This window comes from Episyrphus balteatus, chromosome 4 (genome assembly GCF_945859705.1).
Source record: "Episyrphus balteatus chromosome 4, idEpiBalt1.1, whole genome shotgun sequence".
NCBI lineage: Eukaryota > Metazoa > Arthropoda > Insecta > Diptera > Syrphidae > Episyrphus > Episyrphus balteatus.
Window position 1 is genome coordinate 47,264,473 of NC_079137.1, and position 10,719 is coordinate 47,275,191.

Below are 10,719 nucleotides of genomic sequence, written 5' to 3' on the forward strand. Positions count from 1 at the left end.
TATTAATTTCACTGGTTATTTCTGTACTTCAACGTTTGCTGGGTAATAGTAGAGATGTTTTGGTTAATCTAGCACTATATCATCTACTAATGCTCTTTTTCCCGAGTAGAAACGATTTGTATTGAATTCAATACAAATCGTATCTACTCGGGAAGACGAGCATAAGTAGATGATAGTACTAGATTAACCAAAACATCTACTATTAGTAGACTACCACCTCAGGGCTAATGGTATAAACCAGTACGTTCCGATTCAAACATGATGTGTAGTTGGTAGTACTAGATTTACGTTTTCAGCCACTCATGTGAACACCGCTTTTGTAACCTTCAAAGGAACACGGCTAATATATGTAAGAGGACAAACTAGTTCTTTTTTCAGAAATTATCATTGAACGAGGCCAAAGCACTGTCCAAACAACTGACAGGTGTTTATATTTTCAAATGTCAAATTAACTGATGGCGCGCATTTGCAAGACCTTTTTAAAATAAATTTTGTGTGTGTGATTTGTTTTTCGTTGCAAAAGTTTATTTTAAAATATTAAAAATATCCCAAATTAAATAATATATTAAATTAAAAATGAATCACCATGAAAAACTGCTCGTCAAATGTGAAGAAGAACCCGGAACACATCCCCACTGTCCCCACGGGCCAATGTTATACTTTTACAAAACATCGTCCCTCAAAGAAGGTTTCTTTGCCTGTTCGGCATTTCGTGATAAAAACTCATGTGGATATCATACAAATTTAAAAGAATTAACTGATTCACATAAGAAACGTCGATATCCAATGGAAACTTATGATTATAAGAAACTACGACGAAAGGTTAGTAAAAAATCTCTTCCAAACATGTTGATAGTGTTTTCATATTTTTTTTTGTTTTTGTTTATTTTTAAGTTAAAATCAGTTCCAGTTGAGAATCGAAACTATTGTCACACTTGTAACTTACCTTACGTTCATTTGGAGAATCATCTTCATTCAGATCACAATACTCTTCAAGGAATCACAAATGACAAATTCCTTAATCCAACAAGTTTCTTAAAACCAATCGACAATGACAAAGTCGAAGCACAATACTTTTTTGATGAGAAATCATTAAAGGTCTTCGAATCATGTCTCAATAAATGCAATATCAAGTAAGAATGAAGACATAGTCTAAGAGCCCACAGCAAATTTTGCAGTTTTAAAGCTTTATGCATTCTTAAAATGAATTTAAAAATCTGGCAGCTTTCAGGGTGTTTGAACATGACTTTCAATTTATTTATTTATTCATTTATTTATTTATTTATTTATTTATTCAATCTACGATATTTAAATCTACAGATTTGCTTAATCTCAAATATTTACAGGGTGTCCCACAGTCACCGCCCCAAATGAAAACCATGGATTCCTGAGGTCATTTTAAGTCGAAAAACTTAAGAGGTAATTTTCTCGTTTTCGTCCCGTTTTCGAGTTACCACGGTTTTTAAGATTTTTGCTCTCTTGTCCTTAAACTGGCCTTATCTTTGCCAAACTACGTTTGATTTGAAAGATTTTTCTGCAACCAATCAAGAATTTATTGCAATTTAAGTTTGTCTCAAAACTTTTTTTTCTGCGGACAACCGTTTCTCCACAATTTTGCATCAAACACAATTTTCTTCGTTTTTTAAGTTGTTTTTTACATTTTCATATCATTTAAGTCAAAAAACACGTTAATGAGTATAATTTTTTTGTGCTTTTATTAAAGCCCAGTTTATTTTCATAAAAAAAATAAGTTTTATTTCATAAAAAAAGGCTACTGAATGTAATTAAAAAAAAAATAAACAAACTGAGTGAATGAAAAAAAAAAAATAATTTTTAAATAAAAAATTAATTTAAATGAATTAAAAACTTTTTCTGAGCAATTGTGGTTAAGAAAAGAACAAATAGATAAAAGTCAGAAAAAGTTTTGATTCATTTAAATTAATTTTGTATTGAAAAATTATTGTTTTTTTTTTTTAATTCACTCAGTTTGTTTATTTTTTTTTTAATTACATTCAGTAGCCTTTTTTTATGAAATAAAACTTATTTTTTTTATGAAAATAAACTGGGCTTTAATAAAAAGCACAAAACATTTATACTCATTAATGTGTTTTTTTTTTACTTAAATGATATGAAAGTGTAAAAAAACAACTTAAAAAAACGAAGAAAATTGTGTTTGATGCAAAATTGTGGAGAAACGGTGTTCCGCAGAAAAAAAAGTTTTGAGACAAACTTAAATTGCAATAAATTCTTGATTGGTTGCAAAAAAAATCTTTCAAATCAAACGTAGTTTGGCAAAGATAAGGCTAGTTAAAGGACAAGAGAGCAAAAATTATAAAAACCGTGGTAACTCGAAAACGGGACGAAAACGATAAAATTACCTCTTAAGTTTTTCGACTTAAAATGACCTCAGGAATCCATGGTTTTCATTTGTGGCGGTGACTGTGGGACACCCTGTATATCGTCGCCGTAATGCAAAATTGTTCTAAGTCACAAAAAGTAAATTTTACAGGGCACGATCTTTAAGTTTCAAATTGGTTTAAAGCGACAATTAGCTGCTCGTTTGCCATTCAAGTTATGTTAACCTCATGAGTAGGTGCATACTATTTTTAAATATTTTTTAAAACTAAAAACCCAAAATTGGAGATAGAAAAATTCCTATACAAGAACGTTTTTTACTTAAATAAAAAGTGGACTTAGAACAAAATATGATTGGACTTAGAACAATTAAGAATACTCGGGCTCATTTTCAAAAGGCTACTTCCCTGTTTTTATTGTTCTATGTTCCATTAAATTATATTTTGGAATTAAATGTTTTTGACAAAAACGGATTTCAAATTCGGAAAGAGCACCCTCAAATTAGAAAACTGCATCATTAACTCATTTTCAGTAAAAAGCGGATTTAGGCTAGGCGCACACATGCGATTTTGATCGCGCGATTATTCAGTCGCAAATTAGATGACAACAATTTCAATGACTGTAGACACAATTTTCAAATTTTTAATCGCGGGAAGCATGTGTGCGCAGGTGCGCACAGGCATTGAAATCCTTGTGATCCATTTTTGCGACTAAATAATCGCGCGACTAAAATCGCATGTGTGCGCCTAGTCTTAGAACAATTTTGCTTTACGCCGACGATATCTAGATCATGATAGTACATATTAAAAAATTTACAACTATGAGAAATATGAAGGTTCGCGCTGTCCATAGTTTGTAGAATGAGGATTTTCAAATATAAAATTTCTGTTTCTTAAAGGCCGACTTGGCGCGGAAATGTTGATTAAAGATAGCAAAAAATCAAAATCGTTTGAGCCGTTTTTTAAAAAAACTCATTTTTTTTTAAATAATATTTTGAAACAAAATTTTAAAAATTAATTTGGCACTAAATTTTTTTTCGAAAAAAAAATCAACTTCCCGTTTTCGTAAAATCGATTAAAAAAAAAAAAAAGATTCAAAGTTTTTTAAAACTCCAAAAATAATTTTTTTTTTCAAAATTTAATTTTTTATTATTATTTGGCAATATAAATATTTTTGCATAAAAAACACTTTTTGGCAAAAAAAAAAGTCGAAAGCAAGAACTTTGTTACGTGATTTTAATTGACTTTAGTGTCCTGAATTCAAAACTGTTTACAGATTGATTCTATCACGTCTATTTTTTTTTTTTTGTTAGCTATATTTATCACTATTTTCGCTATAAAGTCTCAAAAACTAATTTTCAATTTAGTTCTTTTTGATGTTTAGTCAAAAATATATATTTTTCCGTAATATGTTGCTTTTTTTAATTCGAAATCAGAAGATGCAAACTGAAATTTAGTTCAAAAACCCATTTATTACTTTGAAAAAACCAATCAAAATTTTAGACAAATTTCTTTTTTTAAATATCTTTGAGAAAAAAAAACATATTTTGAAAAAAAGTTAATACCTTTAGGAGGTTTAAATATGGCGTTTTGAGATTGTATAAGAAGTTTCACAAAAAGACAAAATTTTAACGGTGATGTAATTCGACATGAAATTTCAAAAAAAAAAACCTGTTTATACTCAAGTATTTCAAAAACGTGACGTGCCAGTGAAATTTTGACTTCGGATTCGAACTCAGCACACAAAAATCCGTTAGAAAAGTAGGTTTTGGTTCAAGCTCTATTTTGGTTGTCGAAAATGTGTAATTTGGGAGATAAGCCTAGTAAAAAGCTGAAACGAAACGAAATTTTGCACACAAAAATTCGATAACGAAATCTTGAACGAAATTAAATTAGTTTTGTTATTGCTTAAAAACTTATTTTCTGATATTTTTTTCTTAAATTTTTTTCACAAATCGTTTAAAAAGTCGCAAAAGGATCTTTTATCAAAAAACTCTTTATTCGCCTATCAGTTTTTAGGAATATTTTGTGATGGCATCCACCCAATTGATCTACTTCAACTAATTTTTCGCATTATTATTTTTTGACGATATCAAACTCACTTGACGTTGCAATTTTCAACATCCCAAAGGGATAATATTTTGTTTTATTTCGGCTTGAAAATGTTCTACAACTCAGTAACGAGTTTGATGACTATAACGCGTTTTTTCCGTTATTCCATTAAATAATTTATACAATTCACAAAGCTAACAACTTTGTTTGTCACTGCAAACAAAAATTGTATTGAAGTGACGCTTAAAACCGTTACCTCAACAACCTGAATCGAAATCCTTGAAAAATCTGGTTAGTTTTTCACAGCTCAAATTCTGACTCTACTTCATTTTTCAATTTTTAAAATTTTTGTATGCATTAAAGATCACTATTTTCTGTTGAAATTGCTTAACTGATATATAAACGACCTAGAAAAAATATTAAAATAATATTTTGTTGCAGTTTTGTGTTATAAAATTTCAATTGGTGAAAATGACAAAAAAATCCGGAATGTTTTTAGCAGCACTGTACATACCTATATCGCCAGTAAAAGTCTTATATCTTGAGTTCTATTTGGCGCATCGACGAGATTAAGGTATTCAGGTTTAGTAGAAATGACAGAGCATCAATCCATATTCATATGTAGAATGTGAATTTGTGTTAATTTAGACTACTTACATTAACTGGAAAACTTGCGTTGTTTAACTTTTGAAAACCATATAAAGGCGTGATTTAAAGCTTTAAAACTGCATACTCACATTTTGGTTATCACTCCACTACCAAAATATGCTGTGGGCTCTCGGTATAACATAGACCTTCAAGTATTTTTTATTTAATTGTTCCTTATTTTTCTAGAAAAGTAATCTGCATTGGAACACCCCGTTTGCATGCCCACATTCAAACACAGATGACTCAAACAGATTCTTTCCTCCTTGACTTCGATCACAGATATTTCTACTTTTACGATGATGACCAGTTTGCCTGGTATAACATGTGCAACAATCACTTCTTCGACGAGAAACAACGTTCGGCCTTCGAAAAATTCATTACCCTGAGTGATGGGGAAGAAAACTTGGCCTTCTTTATCGATCCTCCGTTTGGATGTCGAACTGAAGTCGTTGCCAACAGCATCAAGCAGCTCACCTCGCTTTATCGGACTATAAACAAAGTCCACAAAATGCCATCGGTCTTCTGGGTTTATCCTTATTTCGGAGAAACCTACATCCGCCAGGTGATGCCAGAGATGGAAATGTCCGACTACAAAATCAATTACACAAATCACGAGAGTTACAGCGATGGCAGTAAAGGGCGCAAATTGGGCAGTCCTGTGCGTTTGTTCTCTAATGTCCCACAGAATCTTGTTGTCCTACCTTCTGCAGAGGGATACAAGTTCTGTAAGCCGTGCAATCGGTGGACAAGCAAAGAGAACACTCACTGCGATATCTGTCGAGTGTGTCCATCCAAAAACGGAGACGGTTATCGTCATTGTGTGGAATGTAAAACCTGCGTTAAACCAAACTACGTCCACTGCAAAGATTGCCGCAGATGCACTCAAAAAGGAGACCACAAATGCGCCGAATACCAGGCCAGGATTCGATGCTGGATCTGCCGGGAAGTGGGACACAACGAGTACAATTGTCGAGCTTTGCAGTTATACAAAAGCAAAAAGAAACATCCGAGCGTTTGTCTTATTTGTAGACAGCCAAAGGAGCACAACGAGAAATCATGTCCCAAACGGACACACTTTATTCAAGAGAAATCCTTCATGGGTCAATTTACTCTCAAGTTCAAGAGAAGGAATAAAAAGTAAATAATGCAAAAGTGGATTTATATAGATAAGAGTAGTATGTACATTTTATTTATGTTTAAAACTTTTTAAAATACATAAAACTGCTTGAGAGCAACACTTTAGACTTCTTTTTATTACTTTGTTCTTCCATAAATTCACAAAAAACAACAACTAAAAGAGTGCATTGGAATTTGAACAAAATAAACTAAAAAAAATAATATTTCTTAAATGCTACTGACTCGTCGTCTATTTGTTAATGATGCTTCAGCTGAGGCTTCAGTTGTGGTAGAGATTTCAGGTCAGCTCGTTGTTTTGTCAGAGGACTTGAAATCGCCGGTTGTGTAATCTCCTTCGATTTCTCGAAATTCAATTTTATGTTCTTGCATTGCTTTCTGTTTAAGACAGATTAAAGAGTTAATTCTAATACTAATTGATTGGAATTTTATAAATTTACCTTAACACATTCTTGATAAACTTTAAATATTGAAGAACACACCGAATCATCGGTGTCTCCATGGAGAAATCGTCCAGAGAACCAAGCATTAAAACATGCATCGTATTGTTTTTTTAATTCATTACATTCCGAACCTAAACTGTTCATGGTTATTGAGTTGGTTTTTCTTTGTTGTCAGCTGGTGTTTTGTTAATCTGAAAAGAGAAAAATGATAGCAAATGTTTATTTTAATAATTAGAATATGAATTAAGTTTGTTTTATTTTAATATTTTATATTTTATTGAAAAACAAAATTTTCTTTTGAAAAAATCAACCTTTTTTCCACATAAATCGTGTAATAATCGAAAGTGGAAGTGTCAGAGAAATGTCAAATTTAGCGCAGGCGTGTGACAGATGTCTGCGTTCGGGTTATGAGTATTTTGTTTAAAGAATCTAGGTAGACGTGTTCATGTGGATGTTTATAAAAAAAAAATGTATACGATAATCTAGTACAAAAATGCTTTTTAGCAAGATTAGATGGGAATTGCATTTTTCAGTTGAGTATTTAACGACTTCTACACGAAGACGTAGACGCACAAGATGCACATAAGAACAAGGCAGAAAGAAAGATCGATTTCTCCTTTGCTCTTATGTGCAGCTTAAGCGTCTACGTCTTCGTGTACTCATGAGTAGATCTAGTACTAGAATTAACACATGATCTTCTACTCGAGGAGATAGGAATGTATAGTTGTTGTACTAGATTTCTACTCACCAATTATTGCTTAAAAATATTGAGAGACGGAGTTCAAAGATGCAAAGAACTCCCCCAAACAAATTAACTTCAGGGGTTACATCATCGACAACCTCAAACAATACTACAGATGTTGAAAACATCAGCGAAAAAGGAACCAAGATCAATGAAGAGATCGACATCACAGATCAACAGAGTTCCATCGAAGAAAAAGAGAAAGACCAAACAAAAAACTACTGATGAATGGCAAATTGAAATAGCGGCAAGAAAACAACTTGAAGTTCTAGTTCAAAGTCTTCAGCTACAAGTGAAAAAACTCGAAGAGAAAGTTTCTTTGCTTAGCAAGAAAGATGCAGAGTCCACGCTTCAGTTAAGTCCAAGATATATGGAACCTGAATATCAAACTGATGAAGAAGAACTCTTGTTCGAAACTGAGAAAAAGAAAAATAAGCGTATCACAAAGAAACGTAAAGCAACAGGTAGTCCCGAGATTTGTTTAAGAAATCAGAAAAGCTCTGAAGCTGTAAATAATAAAGAGTTGATTACAGAAACTAAAAAAGTGAATAATGCGGTAGCTGATGCTAAATCAAAATCTCACGCTAAAGGCAGCAAAAAAATTACACCACCACCAATTATGATCTCAGGATTTCCAATTTTTGGAGATCTCAAGAAAATAATAGAAAAATGTACTAAAAAAGCTTGCAAATACACATCGTACAACAAAGACAACTGGAAAGTCATAGTCGAAGAAGCCGACGAGTATAGATCTGTCACTGAAGAACTGAGCAAACACAAAATTCAATGGCACTCATACGAGAACAAAGCTACAAGGCCAATAAAAGTAATAGCCAGAGGTCTTCATTCCTCGTGCTCTCCCGAGGAAGTAGTGGAAGATCTTGTACAAAAAGGCTTCAAAGCCCTAGATGCAGTCAATCTATTTAAGAATGAGACAATAAAAAACTCCTCTGGAGAATCGACGACAAGTAAGAGGTTACTACCTTTATTCATGCTAACTTTTGATAGTAAACAAAGTGTCGAGGAGATTTATAAAGTAAGATCAATTTTGGGCATAGCTGTTAAAATTGAACCACTCCGAAAATCTAAAGTTGTTCCGCAGTGCAAACGTTGCCAAGCTTTTGGTCATACCCAAAAATACTGCAACCGCGAGTTTGCTTGTGTAAAGTGCGAAGGAAAACATGCAACTAAAAATTGTCCGATGAGCAAAGATCAGAAAGCAAAATGTGTGAACTGCCAGGGTAATCACCCGGCAAGCTATAGAGGCTGCCCAGTTGCCAAAAAATTCCAAGAGTTCAGAAGCAAAAATACATCTGCTAGAGACAAACCCAGAAACACAGTAAATACCGTTTTAACTGCTGAAAACAATACTAAGAATGAACCGCCTAAAAAAGCTGTTCAAAGTAAAAGCGATGAAAATAAAGCCTATTCTCAGATTCTAAAAAATGAGCGGAAGAATGAAGAGACTTCCATAAAAGAAATGCTACACCTCATTCTTCAAAGAATTGATAAACAGGATTTGAATATCAAACAGTTAAGCGAAAAAGTCGCTATTAAAAAACAATGATGGACAGAACACTTAAAATCGCTACATGGAATGCAAACGGTCTTTTACAACACTTATCCGAATTAAAAATCTTTTTAGATCTAGAACATATAGATATTTGCCTGGTGTCCGAAACTCACTTCTCCAATTTGCAAAGTCTAGATAATGTAATAGAAAACTATTCATGTTACCACGCTCCACATCCAGCTGACAAGGCAAGAGGTGGATCGGCGATTCGTATAAAAGAAAGCTTAAAACATTATGAAGAAACCAAGCTTACTAATGAAAATATGCAAGTAACAACTATAAGTATTGGTATGAAAAAGAAAGAGTTTAAGATAGCAGCTATATACTGCCCACCAAGGCGCTCCCCGACAGAAGATGACTATACAGATCTATTAAATCTTCTTGGGCATAACTTTCTTGTTGGTGGAGACTTCAATGCGAAACACACCCATTGGGGTTCAAGACTTATATCAACAAAAGGCAAAAGACTTTTCCAAGCAGGCCGTAAATACAATTGCGAATTCTATTCCTCCAGGTCGCCTACTTACTGGCCTTCCGATACTAACAAAATACCAGATCTTATTGACTTTTTCGTAGCTAAAGGAATCAAACGAAATCACATTAGTGTCGAAGGTAATTATGACTTGTCATCAGATCATACTCCAGTGATTCTAACACTAAGTGAATCGGAAGTAATAGAAAAAAGTAATCCAAAGCTTGTAAATAAGAAAACAAACTGAAGTGATTTTAGAGAAAGGCTTTTAAGTTTTATAAATTAAAGATCTCCCATGGATACAATCGAGCAAATTGACCATGAAGTGGAACAATTTATTGCTGATGTGCAACAGGCCGCTGAAGAAAGTACTCCAACATTTTCTAATGGAAGACAAAATGAAATAAAATATCCTTTAGAGATAAGAGAGTTGATAATAGAGAAAAGAAGAGCTCGAAGAAAATGGCAAAATACTAGATTTCCAGATGATAAAACAACGTTTAACCGTATAAGCAACAATCTTAAAAAACAAATTTATAAATTCAAAAATGATTCACTCAGTACATTCCTAAAGAATTTAACGACTGATGCTTCAACCGATTTTTCGCTATGGAAAGCAGCCAAGCGCCTGAAAAGACCGCAGTTACTAAACTCTCCCTTGAAATCTCAAGATGGGAAATGGATCGGTAACCCAAAAGAAAAAGCTAACCTTTTCGCGGAGCATCTTGCGAATGTTTTTAAGCCATACCCAACAAACGCGGCTGAAAATAGCTTACAGTTAGTTGATAAGATTGATGAAAGTGAAATACCAATTGTAAGATTAAAAGAAATAAAAAGTATGTGTTTACATCAACTATCAAATAAAAAATCACCAGGTTACGTTCTAATTACTGCTCAGGTTATGAAAGAAATGCCTTTGAAAGCCTTCATAAAACTCCAATATATAATAAATGCATGCCTTAAGCAACGGTATGTCCCACACCATTGGAAAATTGCTGAAGTTATTGTCATACCCAAGCAAGGTAAGCCACCTACAGAAGTGACGTCTTACAGACCAATATCGCTTATACCAATTATGGCAAAAGTTTTTGAAAAACTGCTTCTGAAGAGACTTAGCAAAATTATAGAAGAAAGAAGGTTAATCCCAAATCATCAGTTTGGCTTTAGAAATAAACATTCCACGATAGACCAAGTTCATAGAATAACGGATGTAATAGAAAAAGCATTAGAAGAAAAACAAGTATGTTCAGCTATTTTCTAAGATGTTGCTCAAGCCTTTGACAAGGTTTGGCATGAGGGAC

The 10,719-nt window shown here is 33.0% G+C and overlaps 2 protein-coding genes across 2 annotated transcripts; one reads left to right on the forward strand and one right to left on the reverse strand.

Annotated features, from left to right (window-relative positions):
• Positions 1-443: 443 nt before the first annotated feature.
• On the forward strand, positions 444-6,289 carry LOC129919030 (rRNA N6-adenosine-methyltransferase ZCCHC4). Its single transcript, XM_055999833.1, has 3 exons — positions 444-822; positions 895-1,133; positions 5,241-6,289. The coding sequence occupies exons 1-3, from the start codon at positions 577-579 to the stop codon at positions 6,193-6,195; spliced, it is 1,440 nt and encodes a 479-aa protein (XP_055855808.1). The 5' UTR covers positions 444-576; the 3' UTR covers positions 6,196-6,289.
• LOC129919031 (TP53-regulated inhibitor of apoptosis 1-like) lies at positions 6,212-7,041 on the reverse strand. The gene is made up of 3 exons (XM_055999834.1): positions 6,943-7,041; positions 6,629-6,822; positions 6,212-6,566 (listed from the first exon to the last, which is right to left on the reverse strand). Exons 2-3 carry the CDS (start codon positions 6,773-6,775, stop codon positions 6,474-6,476), a joined length of 240 nt encoding a protein of 79 aa, XP_055855809.1. The 5' UTR covers positions 6,776-6,822; positions 6,943-7,041; the 3' UTR covers positions 6,212-6,473.
• Positions 7,042-10,719: the final 3,678 nt, after the last annotated feature.

Bases quoted from the DNA above. Each gene is read 5' to 3' on its own strand.
- LOC129919030 (XM_055999833.1), top strand. From the start codon at position 577: ATGAATCACCATGAAAAACTGCTCGTCAAATGTGAAGAAGAACCCGGA. The intron at 823-894 runs GTTAGTAAAAAA...TTTATTTTTAAG, and splicing joins ATAAGAAACTACGACGAAAG to TTAAAATCAGTTCCAGTTGA. The intron at 1,134-5,240 runs GTAAGAATGAAG...TTATTTTTCTAG, and splicing joins CTCAATAAATGCAATATCAA to AAAAGTAATCTGCATTGGAA.
- LOC129919031 (XM_055999834.1), bottom strand. From the start codon at position 6,775: ATGAACAGTTTAGGTTCGGAATGTAATGAATTAAAAAAACAATACGAT. The intron at 6,567-6,628 runs GTAAATTTATAA...TGTCTTAAACAG, and splicing joins TTTATCAAGAATGTGTTAAG to AAAGCAATGCAAGAACATAA.